Source organism: Oxyura jamaicensis, chromosome Z, assembly GCF_011077185.1.
Source record: "Oxyura jamaicensis isolate SHBP4307 breed ruddy duck chromosome Z, BPBGC_Ojam_1.0, whole genome shotgun sequence".
Classification (NCBI taxonomy): domain Eukaryota; kingdom Metazoa; phylum Chordata; class Aves; order Anseriformes; family Anatidae; genus Oxyura; species Oxyura jamaicensis.
The window spans coordinates 64,686,442-64,708,235 of NC_048926.1; the positions used below are offsets into that span (position 1 = coordinate 64,686,442).

General features: G+C 36.9%; 2 protein-coding genes across 3 annotated transcripts in view; one reads left to right on the forward strand and one right to left on the reverse strand.

The window, feature by feature from the left end:
* LOX (lysyl oxidase) overlaps positions 1-7,891 on the forward strand; it is a 9,158-nt gene extending 1,267 nt beyond the window's left edge. The window contains exons 2-7 of the mRNA XM_035309970.1: positions 2-131; positions 357-465; positions 1,769-1,906; positions 4,196-4,352; positions 7,529-7,624; positions 7,772-7,891. Coding sequence (XP_035165861.1) covers positions 2-131; positions 357-465; positions 1,769-1,906; positions 4,196-4,352; positions 7,529-7,624; positions 7,772-7,891 — 750 coding nt within the window. The remainder of the gene's footprint in view (position 1; positions 132-356; positions 466-1,768; positions 1,907-4,195; positions 4,353-7,528; positions 7,625-7,771) is intronic.
* A 9,158-nt stretch (positions 7,892-17,049) lies between these two features.
* The window catches only part of SRFBP1 (serum response factor binding protein 1), a 47,167-nt gene continuing 42,422 nt past the window's right edge, over positions 17,050-21,794 (reverse strand). For both annotated transcript variants that reach the window (XM_035309490.1, XM_035309489.1), the window contains 4 exons: positions 20,838-20,919; positions 19,171-19,918; positions 18,682-18,719; positions 17,050-17,922 (listed from right to left, as the gene is read on the reverse strand). In XM_035309490.1, the coding sequence (XP_035165381.1) occupies positions 17,735-17,922; positions 18,682-18,719; positions 19,171-19,918; positions 20,838-20,919 (1,056 nt within the window). In that variant the 3' untranslated portion in view covers positions 17,050-17,734. The remainder of the gene's footprint in view (positions 17,923-18,681; positions 18,720-19,170; positions 19,919-20,837; positions 20,920-21,794) is intronic.

Here is a 21,794-nt window from a genome sequence, read left to right on the forward strand (position 1 = left end):
GGGCGACGACCCGTACAACCCGTACAAGTACACGGACGATAACCCCTACTACAACTACTACGACACCTACGAGAGGCCCCGCCAGGGCAGCAGGTACAGGCCCGGCTACGGCACCGGCTACTTCCAGTACGGTAAGAGCCCCCCAGCCTCCCCCCTCTGTCTCTCTCCCTTTTTCTCCTCTTCCCCCGTCTCAGTCTCTTTCACCCCCTTTTTTTATGAGGAAGGGTCTGGACACATGGGAGAGCGCGTAACGGGGGGCAGGGGACGTCTCCTTGAGGATGGGGATGGGAGCCAAGTGTGTGCAGACATGTCCTGGGTTGATCTTGCTGTTCTGTGGTTGGTTTGATGAACTGCAGGTCTCCCTGACTTAGTCCCGGATCCCTATTACATCCAGGCGTCCACGTACGTCCAGAGGATGTCCATGTATAACTTGAGATGTGCTGCCGAGGAGAACTGCCTGGCAAGGTAGGTGTCGTCGCCCCGGCTGTCTGGTTCGTGCTCTGGGTTTCGCTGTGGTGCTGCTGCAGCCGCCACGGGACAGCCTGCGGACTGGTGGGGAGTGGGAGACGGGAGGCTGGAGGGCCTGGGGACACGCAGACCCCCCTGCAGCCCTCTTCTGAGCCTGTGGCAGATGGCAGGGTTGTGCATGCAGCAAAACAGCACGTCTGTACTAGGGGGAGAAGCCAAAGACACTTCGAAGAAACTCCAGTGTTGTTTTTTCTTTTTTTTTCAAAAGTGATGCTGCACGTTTCTATTAACAGGCTCATTTGAACATAGCTGAGTTATGCAAAATGGAGGCACCGAAAAATCCACTTGGACCTGGTGATTTTCATCAGCCTCTTCTACTCCTGCCAAATCATATTCTACTCCACTTGTAAAAACCTATTCCTAGCCAGCATGAGTTAGTATTAAAATTAAAACATGCTAATTGTTTCTGGGCACATGTATTGTTACACGTCTTGTACTACATCTTAAAAACTAAAATCTCTCTAAAAAGTGTTTCCAAGCCTTTTAACAGTCTGAAATAGCAGCTTTGCTGACCAAGTTAGGTCCTGTACACTTGGCAATGAGGGACTTTTCCTGTTTTGTTTGGAACAAAATCACCGTGGCTGGTTTTAACCATTTTAACTGGTTTGATACCTTATCGTGCAAAACACATTTATTTATTTACCAGCATCATTAACTGATGTCACACTGTTTCTGTGGTCGTGCTCTTTCTTCACATGCTGAAAAAAGAAAACATGGCATAAGAACTGGTATTTTTTGTGCTCACTTTACAATGAAGACTATTTGAAATGGTCTTGCTGACTAGCAACTGATTAAAACGTTCAGTATGTAAAAAACTGTAGATTACAGCTGTGTAAAATAGGATAAGCCTGGGGCATGTGTTCAATAATATTTTTACAACAGAAACAAAGATCTGTTACATGATGTTATATTCACAGTGAATTAGTTTGGTTAACAGCAGTTACTGAGGTTGTACTTTTGGTACCAGAGTAATTTTACAGCTAAGCAGTGATCTGCTTAACAGGCAGAGCAAGAGTCGGTGATCCAGCTGTGAGATTAGAAGCAGGTCTGAATCTTACTCAGTCCTTCCTCTGACACTGGGCCCTTCTGAACACACCACACAGAATTCTTGTGCGTCCCTATTGCATGAGCTTTTAGGAGGCTTAAAAGATCAGTAATGTCGAGTCACTTCTGAAACAATATGAAGTATTTTAAAGTGTTTTTGCATATACTTATGGATCTTCTTTTTGTACTATTACAGTTCAGCTTATCGAGCAGATGTTAGAGACTATGATAATCGAGTGCTCCTGAGGTTCCCACAAAGAGTGAAAAACCAAGGCACATCGGATTTTCTACCAAGCAGACCCCGTTATTCATGGGAGTGGCACAGCTGTCACCAGTGAGTGAAGTGCCCAGTATGGTACCTTCTAATTATCTCTTTCATTAACAAATTGTCAATTATAAGGTGACATTTTCTGAAACTGGAGTGGAGCTGGGGGGAAGCCATGGGAAGCTTTAGCATTTTACTCTGTGATTCATTTTATGCTAGTGGTAACCACTTCTATAAGCTGTGTGAAAACAAAATGGATATGAAGATTGGATATCCATAAGAATAAAACTCTTACAAGTATAAATTTATTACACCCCTCAAATCAGTTTTTGACAGGTGAAACTTCTCCTTTAACTATATTTTATTAAGGTTACTGTCCAGTTACATTTAAGTTGAACCAGTAAATAAAAATAATACAAACTCTGGAAATCCTAAAATGCACATTTACTAGGATATTCCCCATCATTGTAAACACTGACCCATACTTCTTGACCTCAACTTCTTGGGTTAGTTTGACAAGGAATGTTCAGATCAATGTAGAAAAGACATGGTATTGAGTTGACTGATCTTATGAATATTCATATCATACATAGCATGATATTTTAGCAGAGCAATATTGCTCTTGAATGGCAAAAGTGTTGGAAATATGGCAAGGCAAATTCCCCAAATTTGGGAACAGGTAACATTGCAAACTTGTACACTTCCAGAAAATGCACTTGCAGGCTTGTTCCTATTTCTGCTATTTCACAGCCAAATCAACTGTAAACTACTAGAAAGTATACCATACTTCAATCTTACTTAAAATATAGTTCTAAGTTATAATGATAAGTACACAAGTGATAATTTAGTATTATTATATTAAAAATACTATGTAATGTGGGCTTGACCTAAATGCCACTTCTGCCAATGTAGTTAGTATTTCTTTCTAGTTTCAGGGGCTTTAAGCTTAACAGCTTGTAGTCGAACTTGGATGAAAAATTAGTTTAATTAAAACAAATTATTTCAAAGAAAGACTGATACCATTATGTTATAAATCTTGTAAGGATCAAAAAGCTAAAACCAAATCAAACCAAACAGAAAAAGCTTCCAGAAATGCTTTAGTTAACCATTCACTGTGAAAAAAAATCCAACAAAAACAACAAGGCCCCCACCCTGGCGCTTACTGAGTTGATAAGTGGATGATGAAATGGATGGAGAGAAGCTGAAATCTTCATTGGTAGAAAAGCAGTTTCATACTGTGCTACTGTAGCCCAGATATAATTATCCAGATGCAAAGTGTCTCTGATGTCAATACAGTTCTTGGACAGAACATACACTGCCAACAGAAAAAATCCATTTCTGTGGCAGTGAAACAAGTCCATTTGGAAATGGACTATAACTACTAATGCCTTTGGCTAGTCATCAGTGTTAGTCATCATCATCTGTGAACTGGTTTTAGTGTTCCTGACATGTATGCTTGCTAGCTCTCTGTGCTTCTCTTCATTTTAATAGTATGTTTGAATTCTCTTTAATTACCTTTTTCATATAGCTCTTGAGCCAACAGTGTTCATAAGTAACAGCAGTCAAACGCTGCATACGAAGTGCAGATAGGTAGTACAAGTTTAGGTTTCCACCTTCTAAGAAGAAGTCAGACTACTAGAACAGTAGGTGTTCAAGTCCACAGAGAGAGCTAGAACTCACAGTGTATGAAAGCAAGAAAATACATCGCTGAGCCTAGATTGAAAGCATATGCACGTTTGAAATAGAGACCACATTAACTGTAGTCTACAAAAATGCTGACATCTCTGTTCAGTTTCTTAATGACCACGCTAATGAGGTCTGTACGCCAAAGCTTCCTTCATGCAAATCTGTTTTGTCTAATATTATGAATGTGATATGGATTTTCATGGCTTGAGGACCACGGAAATGGGAAAGTAAATAGTTGCTTTTTGGGTATCAAGTAGGAAAATTCTCTGGAATTTATAGTATGTAAGGTAAGCATTCCTATCCAAACTCTGCCCAGAGGCAAAGTTATAAGATGTACAACTCAAGTATGAATTATTTAATATTTGCTATTGTTATTCTGATAATAACAGCTCATTCTCAGTAAAACGGGAACTTTTGGAAAAACAGGACTGTTGTTCAGTTTTTCCCCTATCAGTTGCTTAAGGAAGATGGGTTTTTTATAGTCATTGAAAACTGGAATAACAAAAAGAATACTTAACTGAGTGGCTTATAATAGAAAAGTATACTAACATATGAGTTCTGTGCAATGACAAAAATGTGGCCAGGTCTTATCTTGATAAGCGAATAGGAATATATTAAAATGATATTGACAAAATCTGATCCATCTTTAATAACCTATCCATTGTCTCACAGACATTATCACAGCATGGATGAGTTCAGTCACTATGACTTGTTGGATGCGAGCTCACACAGAAAAGTTGCTGAAGGACACAAAGCAAGCTTCTGTCTTGAAGATACCTCCTGTGATTACGGGTATTATAGACGATATGCATGTACAGCACACACGCAGGTAAGAGTTGGTTCAGAGACAACCAGAAAGAGGTGGTTCAGAATTTCTTTTTCCTCTCCAATTTATTTTTGGATTGTGTGTCTTTTTCCTATCAGTACAGGCTAAATCTGATGTGTTAACTAGCTTGGAAATTCTCCATCACAGAGGTCAGGGCAGCAACTTGAAATATTATAGTTTACCCATTTGCTGTTAAATGCAGGTGTCACTAAAATGCAGGGACACTCATTAACCTACATCACTGGTAACGGACCTACGTTAGAGCACAGCACAAATTCTTTCAATTTATAGAGAGGAGTGGTCTAGCAAACTAAAGAGAACTGAGGACTGAGTCAGTAAAGTTGTTTGAAGTATTAATTCCTCCATGAACTGTTGGGTGATGCCCCTGGCTGTTCCCAGAGTTCATAGCTAGTATTTTCTCTCTTGCAGAGCATGAAGCTGCAAAATGTGAATTTCCTTGATACTGTAGCTACTGGGTGGCGGTCCAGGATAGAAAATTTACAGCATTGTTTTATGCATATATAGAAGGTCATTAAAGAATCACAGCCATATGAACACGTGTATATTAGTCATGATATTATACATGTATATACACATGTATATTAGTCAAGGTATTAGGGCTTATTAAAGGAACAGCCAAAAAAAAAAAAAAGAATGTACCATTCTGATATTATACCAGTTCATGACAGACTCATACCTTGACTATTGAGTGGAGTGCTCGTCACTGCCTCTCAAAACTGTTACAGTAAACAAACAAAGCAACAAACGCTAGGAGAACAAGGATGATCAGGAGTGTAGTACAGCTACAACACTAAGATTTCATAGGGTATTCCATTTGGAAAGCCAGAAATAGTACCAAATCACGAGTGATCCTGGATTGGAAGAAGAAATCCTTGATATTCACTGTTTTTCACAGTACAAGAATTTAGGATAGCCCAAAGAACTGTCAGGAAACATCTTTAAGACACTGAAGGGTACTCTTTTGACATAAGAATAAATTGTTCAACTCCTTGCCATAGGATTTTGCAGAGACCAAAAATAATCTGAGTCTAAAAAAAAATCTAAAGCTAAAAAAAAATGTTAGGCCAAATAATGGAGGCTAATAAACACAATATGATGGCATTCTGTGTCTCAGATATTGTTAAATGTCTGGTGGAAGGAATTTACCTGGCTAAGGGACATTGCAAGTCCCATTTCTTTTTTCTCCTCAATCATCTGCTGCTGACCACTGTCAGAGACATGACACTGAGCTCAGTGGACGTGTGGTTTAACTCAATGTGGCCATACCATAAACTTGTATCCCTTATTCTGCAGTTTTTAATCTAGGAGGTAGTTATTTTATCACGGAGAAATGACAGCCATGTTTCACGGGCTGACGTGTACACATCTGAATTATAAATATAATGAATGATCTACACTACATCAAGGCTTTGAAGAGGTTTTATAAACATCTTTTCTCCTTCTGTAGACGATGACATCTAACTAAGCAACATGCATATTTTACAGCTGGAGTATTTGTGTCACTAGAATCATGCCTATGTCAGCATTTCCACTGGAAGCCCATATTTCAGGGGTTTGTAATTGGACTGTAAAACTTTCCTCCAGCCTCAGACTTGGCACATATGTGAAAGAGTCTGAGCTGATCACCAGCTGGGTCAAGAGGGAATTCTTGTGGACTTGGATTTTGAGCAATCTGTGTGTTACTAGAATGCACTAGCTTTGCCTAAAGCAATCTACATCAGCCATGATGAAAAACACCAGATTTGAACCACTGATACATTCATATATGGAAATTATTTTTAAAGTTCCTAAACTGCAAATAAACTTTCAGAAAAGATAGGTCTGGAAGAAAGACTACATTTAAAATTCTATCAGAATTCTTGTGTCTCAGTGTTTGCCTGAAGAGAAGCCCTAACGGGGCACTTCCCTGAAAAACTAAATGTGCAAGCAGCCCTCGATTTTCCTTTCCCTGTTTAGAGGTGGCACTTAGGCAGAGCAAAAAGATGTGCTCTTCCTAAGGGTAGTGACAGGTTCCAGCACAGGTGATTAAGTTCATAATCACAGAGTCACAGAGTGGTTGAGGTTGGAAGGGACCTCTGGAGATCATCTAGTCCAACTCCCCTGACGAGCAGGATCACCTAGAGCATTTTGCACCGGATGGCATCTAAATGGATTTTGAGTATCTCCAGAGAATGAGACTCCACAACCTCTCTGGGCAACCTGTCGCAGTGCTCTGTATCCTCACAGTACAGAAATGCCCTCTCATATTCATCTGGAACCTCCCGTGCTTCAGTTTGTGCCCATTGCCTTTCGTTCTGTCACTGGACACAACAGAAAAGAGACCAGTTCTGTCCTCTCAACACCCTCCCCTCAGATATTTATACACATAGATAAGACCAATGAACCTCAGAATCTCAAACATCTCAGAAGCTGTTTACTTGAGATTTGCAGATATTTAGGTCTAGTCTTCGGTCAAGTTTGATTTTACTCCTGCCTTTAAAATATAGATTTTTAAATATTCAGCTGTAAGGTTTCCTTTGAAACATACTTTGCTGCTGGAAAATGTATTATTTTCTGTGAAGAAGTGTCTTTTGGCAGTGAATAATTCCAACATTTTTACTGGGGCAGGAGTGGTAGTTAGAGAAGAATAGGGAGGTAGTGTCAGAATTCTGTCTTGTAAAGGTTCCTTTCACGTTCCAAAATCTTCCTATCATGTAGCTCAGTGCCTTCCACTCAGGATCCCTGCTGACTGGCCAGTCTTGCACTAAAGTAGTCATACAAGAAAACACAGTTGAAGGAAAATGGAAACTAGACATGCCTAAACACCACTTCTCAGAGTACTTTTCAACATTAAGGTTTTCTAGATTATTTTAATTAACTCCAAACTACAGATAAAATACAGATGTCTCACAGATGAACAACTATCAATAGTTATAGGTGTTTCTTATGCGATAGTAGTACAGCACTCTCTATAAAACTGACACGTTAGAATTACGTGTTCTAGTTCAGGTATTCAAATAAAATGCCAAAAAAAATAAGCCTTATTCCCTGAGATAATTATTCATTCTCCTAGTGAAATGGTGTGATGGTTAAGTGTAGTCAGTCTCAGTGCTACTAATGTCTGGAATGTTAGTGGTCCTGAAAAAAATATTGACACCTATCTAACTCTTATATTCAAGGGATTGAGCCCTGGCTGTTATGACACGTACAATGCTGACATAGATTGCCAGTGGATTGATATCACAGATGTGAAACCTGGAAATTACATTCTGAAGGTAAGGGTTTTGGGAAGGGAGAGTTATTTTCCTTCTCTCTCTCTTTTTTTTTTTTCCTTTTTGATTTTAAGAGAAGCAAATCATATGCATATGTCCTTTTGAATGTAAAGTTACCAACCCAACAACATTGCGCTTTCTCCCCTTAAGGTCAGTGTAAACCCCAGCTACTTGGTACCTGAATCCGATTACTCCAACAATATCGTACGCTGTGATATACGCTATACTGGCCACCACGCATATGCCTCTGGCTGTACAATTTCACCGTGAGTATATTTAACTGCTTTGTGTTCTTAGTACTGAAGTTGACAATCAGATTTATGAAGTTTAGAAATGTATTTCGTATTGAAAAAATCCCAGTTCTAATGATACACATTTCTTTAGTGTGTCACTTCACAGCTTTCAGGATCTAGTGGGTTAATTTGAAATTTGGATGAAACTTTTCAACGGTCATTTTTGTCAGGAAGGATGAGAATGGTTACTTTGGTCTTGATAACTACGTATCTTCTGAATCCTGACCTGGGCTAATTAAATTATTTACAAAATCTAGCACTTTTTTTTTTTTTTTTTAATTATTTAGGTTTGAAAAACAATCATGAGTGAGAATTTTGCTTTTGTCATCTTGCTATTGGGATATATAGCACTTCAAAATTTCTACTGTCGCCTGGGCTCCGAGATGCTGCCTCTGGCTCAGGCCTTTATATTTGCACTAAAACCTTTCTGTTCTCATTCAATACCCATTTATAGCACTTGAACAGAACTGTTGAGCAGTTAAACAGCTCTTAAAGCATTTTGCAAAATCCCACACATATATGTTACTTTGGTGCTGCAGACACAGCAGCTATCTCTCCTGAAACAGCTCTTCCAGACACACGGTGTTGGCAGTTTACCATTAGTTCTTTAAAAGTTTAAACCATGCTACAACTATGCTTGCCATTGCTTTCCTCTGAAAAGGCAAACTCACGTTTAATTAATGTTCATATTTGCGGATCTACTGTAGCTTGGTAGTTGCGAAATATACACGCAGAAAGCCATTAGTCTCCTGTAACACAGAGATAAGTGGTTCTCCGGATAATATGTTAATTACTGATACAAAATAATTATGAAGTGGTTTGATTTTCATGGCATAAAAATGATGTGCTAACACTGTATGTGATTCATGTGAGATTCCAGATCAGTAAACAAAAAATAAAATAAATGACCAGTATAGTCCACTGTAACAGCATCAGTGAAACAAACATAATGAATTTGAAGTGAATATTGATAAGTTAGCCTGTAAAAGGTTCATTGCTTACTTTGTATTAGGAAGCTGCTGATTAAATGAGACTAAAATGAGAAAAAATTTTTTACTCCAGCATGGAGATATGTTTAGAATTACACTTAGGTCATAAATGCAAGATGTTAAATAAATGGCTTCAGCAGAATCCTTTATTATTACTGTATGGTGGTAAGACTTGTAGAAGGTGGTGAAAGAGAACAACATGTGTCCTAGAGGTCATGAGGGATTTATTTTTAACAGAACTCTGGAAGGAGCTTTTTAAAATATTTCTCTGTAACAACAGTGAGTAGATACTTCAGTGAACGCAGCTTCTACTCATTCACATTCAGATGGAAGAGAAATTCATGCTTGAATAATTAGCTTAACGTTCTCCCCAGCTTTGTAAATGCAAGCAAGTAAGTATATTCATGCCTGTTAGAATCTAACAAAATTTCTTCTACCCTTTTTGAGCTGCATCTTGAAGCTGACAAAAGGATATGTAGTAGATTTTTGTATTTTTGTTATTTTTGACCATGTGTTTACCACTGTTTCTTTTCTTCTAACAGGTACTGAGAAGGATACAAGAGACTGGATGAGACAAAGCCAAATGTTTTGAACTGAAGTATCATTATATAAATTTCAATAGGATGTAAACACTATAGAAGCAAAACTACAGAACATACACATATACACCCACATACATCATGTGATTTTGAAGCACATCAGCTGCTTCTCAACAAGATCTGTAACTGGATTTTAAGCATTTGAATTGGCATTACTTTTTAAACTATTGAAACATGGAACTGGTGATTCATCCACAGATAAATTTTGAAATTCTAACTCATTCGTAAAATCATGAGACTTTTTTAACTCCTGCAAACTTGGAGTTGAGGTGATAAATAGACTTCAGTCAGAATATTACTGTTGAACATATTCTAAAAGGTAGCAAAACTTCATGTAAAATGAGTTAAATAAAATGCAATAGAAACTACTAACGTCAGCTATCTCAGAAAATACCAGAATGAAAAACAGCTTGAGAGTAATGCTGCAGTAACTGTTAAAATAAAACTTGCTAGGACACGTTGATACGAATGAGAAAAGTATGTTCAGTTTTCAAGGGATATTAACATATAGCGAAGAAATACATATCTATCTATCTATCTATCAGTTATACCCCTGCAAGAAAAGTTATGTTTACATTTTTAATACATTAGATGTTTTACCGTTTTCTTAAGTCAAAAACAGATGGGGTTTTGAAAGAAACCTTTCATCAGTAGAAATGAATTAAAGAACTTACCCACCCTTCTATGCTTTAGAGATTTTTCAAGGTGGGGCTTTTAAAAGACTTCTGCACACATAATGTGGATAAAAATGAATACCTGTCAAGAAGAGGGCTCGTAGAGGTGACAAAGAGTCCCTGTCATAGTCGTCTGTGAAAAGCAACCTGCTTGAACAGGTTCACCATCAAAATAATACAGGCAGTTAACTCAGGTGGCACCATAAAAAGAAGTAGGTCAGAATCTCTTAAAAGGTATTTTTATCATGAAGAAGCTTACTGCCTGCTTCCCCCTGAAGTACTGTACTTGGCTTTTAAAATTTATATCTCGGTAGTCAAGCAATGAAGTTGAAAATATACTATGTAGAGAGGGAGAACAAAAGTCAATATATTAAATATCCTACCTTAGGCTGTTCAGGAACCAAATACAACATTGTTAAGGGAAAAAAATTCCAGCCCAAATTGAAGTTTTCACTGAATGTCTTACTGGTGCTGGGTACACTACCCCTCCTCCCATCCCCAAATTATTTTGCTTTTGCAGTGCACCCTGCTGTAAGCTACAGTAGCTGTGATTTTGTTTTTAAACTGTGAAATAACATATCACAAGGGGATCTCATGCTTTTACTTCAGATTTCAGATCATATAAAACGAAGGATCTACTTTTGAAACAAAGTGACCTAGAAGTATTGATTGGTATTGGTTATGTTTAATCAGCAGTTCAAAACATCTAATGAGACATGAAAGCTCGGTATCTTATTTCTTGATTTTTTTTTAAGTACACATGCTATTCAGTATAGTTAAAAAGGGAAGATCTGAAGAATATGGAGAGATTTTGTTACCAGTATTGAGAATACTTCAGGCAGTATTTGGAAATATTTTTTGAAATAGATCCCTATGAATTAAATTTGGAAGTTTTATCTCAATTATCATAATATCCATTAAGGATCAGCTTGTTTTTTACTGCACATATTTATTTCAAGAGTATAAAGTATTTCCACCTTAATCATAACTAGGTTACAAACTTGTCCAACTAATAGGTATACTGAAAAGAGAGTTTCAGAACCAAAACCAAGTGATTACTAACCCAAATTTGAAGTGTGTCCTGAATAGAATTTAGACTGCAGGTCCCTTTTTGTTTGTTTCGAGATCCATCTTAGCAATCAGCCACCAGTATGGGCACCGAACAGGAGCAAAATTTGGAAACTAGATTTATTAGAAAGCCATTTATTACATGTGTCTGCAAAGCGAGGGCCTGATTAAAGCTCAGGCTTCTGAAATCGCAGCTCAGAGTTTTTAAGATTAGGGTTTAAGGGATGCATGTGCATTCACCTTTCTAGAAACCTAGGTCAGAACTGGGGTGAAAAGTCCTGATAGCAGCTTGGGCAATGGACACACAAGCTACTACTGTAATGGAAGCTAAGCTGTGGGCACAGACTGCTTCCTGGTAAGAGGTTGTGTGCTCTTACCTCATTGTGCCTGACACTGAATGTGGGACAAGAAACTAACTGGACACAGAGCAGCTGAGGAGTTTCTCCCTCAGCTTTCTAGGCAGTAACCTGCTCGCATGTCTATACCCAAACTACTTGCAAGAACTCCACTGAAGTCAGCAGGAAGCCAGAGGAGGTTAAACATCTGTGTAGGTGGAGCAAGTTGTAATACTGGACTTAGACCTTTCAATGGGAATGGCCTGGTTCGGAAAGGTGTTGAACGCCATAACTTCGAGTATTGGGGATATTGTGGCTGCAGAGATGTAGCTCTTTTCCGTAGCAAAATATTTTTACTTGTTTTAAAGTGTATGTTAAGGAACGTGACAGTAATATACGATAGCACAAACATTGCCTAAGATAACATGAACAGTCTATTCAGAAAAGCAAGAGATTTTAGGATTAAAAAAAATGAAGAAATGTGACTTTAACTTACCCTGTTTAACTAATCACAGCAGTAGAAGAGTTGATCATATAGCATGTGTAGAAGTATTTTCTAAGTAGGGGAGTGCCAACCAGAATTTTCAGTGTCTTGGCTCTGCAGTTTTGTCCCAGACATCTTAACTGACTGTATTCATACTGGAATATATTTAAGAAATTACATGCATTTTTGTTGAAAAACATTTATAAAAAGTGGTTTGATAAAACCTTATTTTATAAAGCAAATTATGTTTTGGAATCCTTTTTTACAAGACTTTGGTCTTATTTCTATCATCTTTGAAAGGGATCTACCATTGGTCTCAGTGGGAGTAGTATCAGACAAATTTTGTGAGAAATCCAGTATAAAATTGCTGTCATGTAGTCTCAGATCTTTGAAAAGACAAAACATTTAGTATGTGTGTGAAGCAATTGCCTCTCACATTTCAAGTCTTTAGGTAAAAACTGCACGTAAGGAACGTACTATGTACCAGACTCATTACAGAAGGGGTTTGTTAAATATATATTTTTTTTTAATCCTGAAATATATTTGGTATTTGCATATTTCTAGACAAAAGTGTAACAAAAATGACAGATTGGTCACCATCTGAACCAACATATTGTGTAGATGATGTTTTTGTGTTAGTAAAAGTCTACTCATTTTTCTCTCTGCTCCAGAGTTTACTATGCAGTGTTGAATGGGTACAAACACCAAAATGTACCTTGTCATTTATGAGTTGTTTATATTGTACTCATTCAGATCAGCATGGTGAATTTCATAAATGAGACATCAAAAGGTGGTTTATCCTGTGTCTCACATTTATGCTGACATGGCATTTTCATTTTCTCCAAATCATAAAAGGTGCTGAAAGGTTTTAACTTGAATTAAAACCAAAAAGTATGTTATGGGGAGGTTTTTATTATGCAACTACTTGCTACAGATACAGTGAAATGCCACTTGTTTTTGCTACTTTTTTTTTTGTTTTGTTTTCATTATTTTCTTCACTTCTCTTCCAAGAGTCTTAATTTCAAAAAACTTTGCATCTTTATCTGAAGAGCTCTTATTTATAATATTCAGACACTAGCTTTGTATTCTTTATTGCACTTTCATATTCTTGTGTTACATGCCCGTATTATGGTTGCAAATTTATGTGAAAATGACTTGAATAAAGTTTTTCAAGCGTTCTACTTGTCTAAGTATTATGCTTAATGGAAGACTTCGCCATAGGCCACATCCAACTGTAGTGAGTAAGCTTCAGTGAAAGTTGTGTGCATGTACATGTTGTACGTGACGTGAAAATGGGGAAGCTCTTGTCGCTCTGACATGGTCTCAGAAAAAAATGTCACGCCCAGATAAAAAGAAATCAAAAGATGCAAGGGATGATAAATTACCTCTCACGCTACACAAAAGCTTAACAAGTGAAGGCATAATAGGGTAAGATATGGTTCATCTGGATACAGCCCATGTTGTTAAGTATTTCCTTACCAAACAAGCTGTCTCTGAAGGAACAGGAGCTTAGAAACCACTTTTGGAATTTTTGCACCAAAAACTTTTTCTCATATGGAAAGAATGTATCAGAAGTCTGTCACAGATAGTCAATGTACTCTGTACAATTGACATAACACATTTAACACTCAGTTACTCCAAAAACATTTTATCCTTTATTTACATTTTCTGAATACAAACCAACATTCCACTGCCTCTTCAATCTGTATGCTAAGCTGATTAAATGGGATGAATTATGAAACATCTCTGTTCCCTTTGCTGAGAGATTAGTTCAGAACATGGTTAAGAACAGTCAATTGTTTGCTCTAATAAGAGGTTTCCAAGCACTGAAATATCAGCCATGGTACTCTTGATCCTGGGTAAATGGAGACAAAAATGATGTAGTATCTTTAAAAAAAAAAAAAAAAGTAGACTTATTTCAGATTTGAACAATGTTGTGGTGGTGTTTCTAAAATTTAATTCACAATATTATTTCTATGCTATATAGTGTAGAGCTAAGAACTTCTAAATAGCAATCTCTGCAAATGCTATCCCTAGCTCTAGGGACTAGAGTCCAAAACTAGAACTACTAGAACTAGGGACTAGTTCTCTCTAGGGACAGAACTCCATGCGAGTACAGAAATACAGTCAAAACAAGTATACATCCAATTATTGTAGTAAGAATATTCAGATTTATTGAAAATACAATTTTCATCTACTATCATTCCACTCTCTAACTCACCTGCCTAGTATCACAAAATGATCTGTCACCAGCCTACAACTCAAAAATAGCCCCAAACTTTCAGTTAAGAAATAATTGAATTTCAGTTCTGGCCCTAATTCATCTATTTAACTTGTTCATATAAAACTGATGATAAATATTTATGCCTGTTTGGAAATCTTCAAACTGGTGCTGTCAATAGCACAGCTGTGTTTTTTGATTTTTTTTTCCCCTCTTTTATTCCCTTTTAATATATTTAAACTAACACTGAATCTTTTTAAAGATACTGAAATCTGAGATTGTTCTGTCAGGAAGTTTGAAGTGAAAACTTTGTGCAGCTAAAAGCAGTCAAGGAGTATCTGACAAACCCAGACTGAGAACACTTCCCCAGTGGTATGGTACTGAATTGGAAAGCATGGTTCTCAAGGTTTCTTAATCTAATCATCACAGAATGAAATAACTTTCTGTATCGCTATAAAAATAGATTTGTAATACTTTGTGAGAGGTCTCTGTTGAAACAATGTTACAGATACAAGCAATGTTATATACTGAAAATGTTATGTTGTCATAATGAAGAAAAAATGTTCTAACTTTTATCAACAAGCTCCAGGCATGTTCATTGAGTTTATCAGTTCGTAGAAATCACCCAGTTGCACATTATAAATATTATCAAGTTTTAACCATCACTGCTCATTTGTGCAGTGCTTAGCACATGAAGGCTATGATCCAGGTGAGTCACTCTGTACCAGTAGCAATAATTTATTAAGATATGAAGCAATGCCAATAACCTCATCTCTCTTCTCTATCATGTTCAGCACGTCTTTTTTTTTTTTTAACATCTTTTGATTTAGAAATATATATATATTTTTTTTTGAGTAGAAGCTCAAAGGTGTTTCAGAAGTGTTTCCGAAGAGGAAAAAATGGATGTTTTGATAAACTAGGTTTCCTTCAAGAAGAACTCTACTGCCACAAATTACAGCTGTAAGAATTTGGTAAGAAACTTGCTCCCATGCCAAGATAAACTAATGCTCCTAGATCTCTCAGCACATACAAACACACATTTTAGAACATATGCTTATTAAAGTTGTTTTTTTCAAACTACTTGCACTCTTTAACTTTTTAGTCTTTAATGCAAGTCAACTATTAAAATATGGTTCCCATCTACTCAAAGAAAGATAAGCTGTCCATGAAAAATGGTATTATAGCTGATGACAGCTAACAAAAGAAATTTTTCTTGCCTTTTACTGGAACAAGAGAAGTCACATGTCAAACATTTGTTTGGACTATTATTCAGCTAGGATTATGTATTCGTTTGTTTACTGTAAGCATTCAGGACTAGCACTTGCATCTGGAAAACTACAAGAGTTTGCTATGTGGCAGGTAAATGCAAGGCTTTTTCTACAAAAGCTGATCCTTCCCTACAAAAACACAATAAAAAGGCTTTCATGTTTTCATGTTTAATTTTTCTGGCCTTAAGTTTAAAGTCATTGGATGCGGTACATTAGAAACAGCAACAAAAAAGAGCACCGGGAAATGGAAGGTTATCTGAGTTTCAAATTCAGAAGCAATGCAACTTGGGCAAACAATGCAGCCACAAGGCTACTGCTCTTCTCTGCTGTTAGGATGCATTGCTGGCTCATGGTCTGCTGGTGTCCACCAGAGATCCAGGTCTTTTCCTGCAAGCTGTTTCCAGGCCATCAGCACCCAGCACAGACTGGTGTACAGTGTTATTGCTCCCCAGGGGCAGGGCTTTGCATCTGTCCTTCCTAAACTTCACGAGGTTTAAACTTTCCCTCTGACCATTTCTCCAGCCTGTCCTCATCCCTCTGCATGACAGCACAACCATCTGGCTTACACGCCGCTCCTTCCAGTTCTGTATTCTCTGTAAATTTGTTGAGGGTGCGCTCTGTTCCATCATCCAGGTCATTAACGAAGCCGTTAAATACTATTGACTTCATTACTGAACCCTGGGGACACCACTAGTTACCTGTCTTCCAGCTGTATGGGCTTTCTCCTGATCAAAGCCTTTGGAGCTCAGCAGTTCAGCCAGTTTTTGATTCATCTCACTTTCCATTTACCTCGTCCATATTACCTCAGTTTACCTATAAGGATATTATGGGAGAGTGCATCAAAAGCCTTATTAAAGCGGAGATAAGCGATACCCACTCCTTTCCCTAACATCCACCCTCTCTATGATAAGTAGCATTGAAAGGGTGAATTAATTGTTCATTGTGCCTTCTAATACAGGAGTTGAGAACATTTAATAAACCCAGTAAATCACAGATCAAGTCACAGAAATAGATTTTTTTTTCTTAGAGTAAAACACATATGAAGGGCTTCTACAACTTAAGAGATTACAGGCTGCACAAGTAACCATATTTAAATAAACATCACCATAATGATCAACTATAAATTCAGAACTTGTTTCAATTAAGCAGTAGGAAAAGACCCTGAAGAAAAATACTCTGAAGATTTTATCTCATATCCCAATCAAATGAACTCCAAAATTGAAAATGCCACTTAAAAGTCAAATGTTTCTTAGTCTGCCAAGACCAAGGCTTTCAGTTTTTCAGCACTCTATGAGAAATAACTAAATATGTTTGTCTAACACTACCTTTTTATATACATTCTATTTGCTTAAATATCAGCTACAAAAGATGAGTTCTAATTGTACAAGTGGAAGACAGACACAGTGAACCACCCAGATACAACCTCCAGGACAGAAATATTAAAGACACATTTTTCAGTTTTTCAGACCAGCAGTGTAATCAAGAAATGACAAAGACTGCAAGTTAACAGGCCAATATTTTATTGCTATCCGGAAATTTTGATACCACATACATTACAGAGTGGGTTTTTGAGATACCCAATATACCCATGAATTTGTGAAGTCTATTCATGTTTAAGAGATCCTTTCTTCTCACCCGAGATTTGATAATGTAGTCCTAAGATTATCACTTCAGCAGAGGTATTTAGTATTCCCAGCTCTCACCTGAAATACAAGCCCTCAAGCAGTTAGAAGAACATTTTTTACAAAAACAAAGCTGCAGAGAGCCTGTACGGCTCCTGCACAGCACCAAGGGTGTTCCTAAAGCCCATTCATTCACATTAGGATGTCTTTCATAAATGGTGGCATTATGTAACAGGACTTATAAACCAGTTCCATATGCCCATACCTTAAGTCAACAGACAGCACGCTCAGTAAATGAAGCAATCTAATAACAATGCTTTCTTATAGACTGCAAAGGATAAGGACTGTTTAGTAAAAATAATTTATAAATACACCTAAAGGTGGCTTAAAAATGCATGAATTTGGAGACGTAAAATTTTATCTCAGTGAAGATTTCTAGTCTGATTTCCATCCTTATCACAGAGAAAAAAGTGTTCAAACACTGGTTGTTACTTTGTAAGAAAGTACCACAGGATGCAAATTTACAAGAATCGTATTTTAAAATCTCAATTACATACAGCCTAGTCATCAAATTTAATCTTCTTTCCTTGGAATGCTGTAATTTGGGACATTTGTTCCCGAAGTCTCTTGCTTGCTTCCCATGAAGGATGAAGAGGCTGCTCCAGACATGGTTTCTTACTGTCATGTTTAACACCCGAACCTTTTGGAAATGGTTCCTTTTTGAGCTGTGGTTCCTTTTTGAGAAGAACTGTGCAAGAAGTACAACATGAAACATTAAGTACATCACGAACCTTCATAAAAATGTGCTAAAACTACCTTGAGATTGTAGACATTTTCAAGGATTTATTAATGACCCACGGGGTACACATTCATCTGAATACTCACAAGCAAGATTTTCTCATCTTGCAGCCCAGTAAATTGTCACTTGGTAGACTGCAGATAGTTAAATTTTATTATTACCGACCACACTGAAAACTTGTGGAAAGTATGAAAATATTCAGCGCAATCTCTTTGTCTTCACAATAAATCAATCAGGAGTTACACAATAAAACTCAGTATGAATGAAATGATACCCTTGACTTGAAGAATTCCAAAATGGAATAAAATATTGAAGAAGTTAAATAATTACTCACAATGTAAACTGTGTGTTAAATACCATAATACCACCTGATTGAACTTATGATTACCTGGGCAGTAGCATAAACTGCTTAAGTAAATGCAGACAGAAAAATATTTTCCTATGTAAACTACTGTGCACATTTTCCTGTGTACTACTTTAGGTATTTTTAATACTCAAAAATGGGACATAGCAAAAAACATCCAGAGATTAAAATGAAAGCTGAAAAAAGTGACAATTTTAACAATTTAAAACAAAAATAATGTTAAAAATTTTAACAATTTAAAATTGTTAAAATACATGCCACAATTAAGACTAGCATAATTTGACTGCAGAGGCAAGAAAATCTGAAGATGTTTTTATTTCTACAGTTTCATCAGTAATACATACCTGTTCTTCTGTTTTTGAGAGGCTGGTCTTTAGTATTTCTAAAAATAAAAACATAATTCAGGATTTTTCAAGAAACTTGTAAGATGATAAACACTTACAAATAAAGAATCGTCGTTACCAAAACACTTGTGACATGCTACAAAGTCACATTACCAAAACACAATGACTTTTCAAGCGTAACAGTAAAAACCACATATAGTTTTCCTCTTTGTTAATGAATGAATAAAAACAGAAGTATTTCACACTGATTTAATTTGGATGCAATACTAGTTAGGAATGCTAAATGTAAATCAGTGCCTGTGTGAATATGAAAAATACCTACGTATCAATAAAGCACATTAAGACTGAAGAGTAGTTTAGGCAAAAACATTCTCAGCTGTAACTGGCTGAAATTCTCCTTGTTTGGTAACAGCTACTAAAAATCACAAAAATTTACATTACTGGGAAGGAGGGAGGAAATGAATTACAAAGCAACAGGAATAGGTTTACCTTCCTCTGTTTTGGGATTTCTGGTTGGAGGCAGTAGACAAAGAACGGCAGAACACTGATTCTAGCTTCTCTGCTTTTGCATGGGGCTTTCCTTCTTCTACGATCGAATCTTGCACTGTCCCAGATACTGCGTTCTTTTCTTTCTTCAGTATATTTTCCTGAACCTTATTCTTACTTTTTGCTAAAGAAAGATCACTAGCTGCCGTTATTTTTTTCTTTCTTTTTACTCTGCCAATGAAGAAATCATCATTACTATCACTGTCAGAATCTGATGTCTGGTTATAAAACCTCTCTTCAGTACTATCATCAAAGTACTCCTCTTCGCTATTTTGTTCCAGGTCGCTATCATCACTAATTATTTTTTTCTTTGCAGTTAATTTGTTCACATTCATATTTTCTTTCCTTTTTTTATTGCCAAGTTTCTTTCCTGTTTTATTCTGAGTGAATTGTGGCACTTCTACTGTCTGAAATGAAAACTCTTTTGGACTGCATGTTCTATCCATTTCCATAATTTTCTGTTCAGATTCACTGTCACAGAGTTCCTCAGCCCCTCTGTTAGTTTGCATTTTCACACCCATTTTTGTTTTGGGATCACATCCTTGCTTTTTTTGAGCTGGTTTAAGTATTCGTTCATCCAAACTGCTAATGGAATGTTGTCCTGACTTAGGCTGTGCTTCTGCTGTATCCTTTTTCGCAGGATTGGCTTTGTTTGGGTCCTGTCTTGCATCCTTAAACGCTTTTACAGCAGCTGTAAGAAGGGCAGAAGAAAAGTAATTTGTTGCAGCTACGTAAGTTAAGCATGTAAGTTATTTTAATAAAATATTTTTGCAATTCAAATTTAGTGTATTGAGTAAAGATCATTTGAATGTCCTTATCAATCTTTAACTGAGCAGGCGGGGCAAATAACGCCTTAGACTACAGCATGAACAAGTGAGGAAAGCCAACTAATACGCTTTTTTTTGAAACTGGGTTTAACTGTGAACTCATCTCCAGCTTATACTCATGGATTTTGATCATTTAGGATGTTATTTTGCATGTAAAAACTGCAAATAAATATTAACTTCTTTGGATATAATTAAACGGGTATTTGACATGGCCTGTTATTAATGAAATAATTTTGTGTTGTTATTACTAGGACTTGACCCTTTTTAACATTGTTTTTAGTTGGAAAAGTTGAGTTTAAAGAGAACAGGAGATATAACGAAGAATCTGGAAAAATTCCACAGGGAATCTGTAGATAGTTTACAAGGAAGTCTAAGGGAGTAACTTGCAAAACCTTTTAGCTACCTTTGAAAACCCAGATGAAATGTTCCTTTTACCTTTGTATCTGTGTGTTAGCATTCTGCCAGTTCATTCTTATGTAGAGATTCTCCATTACATCTATTAAATTTCTGGAATGCCATTAAGAGCCTTGTTTGTACTATACTTTGTATCTTACATGTCATGTGATGTACTATCATGTACAAGCCCATTTCAGACAACATATACAGACAACATATACAACTACAAGCTTGTGACACTTGATCCACTGCAACTTGTTGAGGTAGTTATAGGTGCTCATATACTTTTCTTTTTATACTGGTTGTTCATATCAGGAATTAACATGAGCAAGGGAACAAATCTTCAAGCTACTGAAGTTGCATGCACTTTAATACACTGCTTCATACCTTTAAGTTCAGCAATTTTGTGTTTCAAGACGGGGTGTGTTGCAAGTCTTGCAATGGCTCTCTCACTTGCAGTAGCCTTTGGCTATACAAAATAAAAGGCATGAACAGAATAATCATACTTGCAGAACAGGTCATGCTAAAATGCATACTCACATGATTCTGGACTATTAAACAATCAAAAAGAGAAAAAGCTTAAGACATAATAACATTTGAGGATTCCTCAATTTTCTTGTATTACTATAATTCTAAACGAGAAAGAATCTGACCGCACAAACACTGACAGAAACATAACAAAGACACAATTCTGCAATTTCTCAGCTACCAAAGAGGCATACCATGATTTTTATTTTAAAAGTACCAACCACGTATTTCAGACCTAACGCATGGATATTGTATTTTCTGTTTCTGATATGTGTAAAGCAAATCCATTAACACTGTGAAAAAATAACATTGTATTGGTGGGAGCCATTTTGCATGATGGAATAGAGCAGCCTGCAGCAAGTACAGGGCAGAAGCCTTTGAAGTTGGCAAAATCACAAAGCAGATATTGAAGGAAGATACTTTAAAAATGTTTGCTAGGCAAGGTCTAACCTGGTCTTAGAGACAAACAACTCTGAATTTGATACAGTAGAATAACAGACCTACATAGATTCAAAGATTGAGTACTATCTTAATGCTTTAATCTGAAGAAAAAGTAGAGAGGTAGGAGCTAATTCCACTTCTGACTTCCTCTTTCATAGGGTGGAATTCACAAGTACCAGCTATCACATTTTCAGGCTCTTCTAATCACTTGGTTTACAAAACAAAATAAGAGGTACCTGAGACTTTTTCAGGAATAGCATGCATGATGGAAATGGTATGGAGTAAGGGACGGAGATTGTACTGGGTCTGTCCTAGGATGAAGTCCACTTTCCCCATGTCAGCCACACTGGTGCTGTGCTTTGCATTTGTGAATGA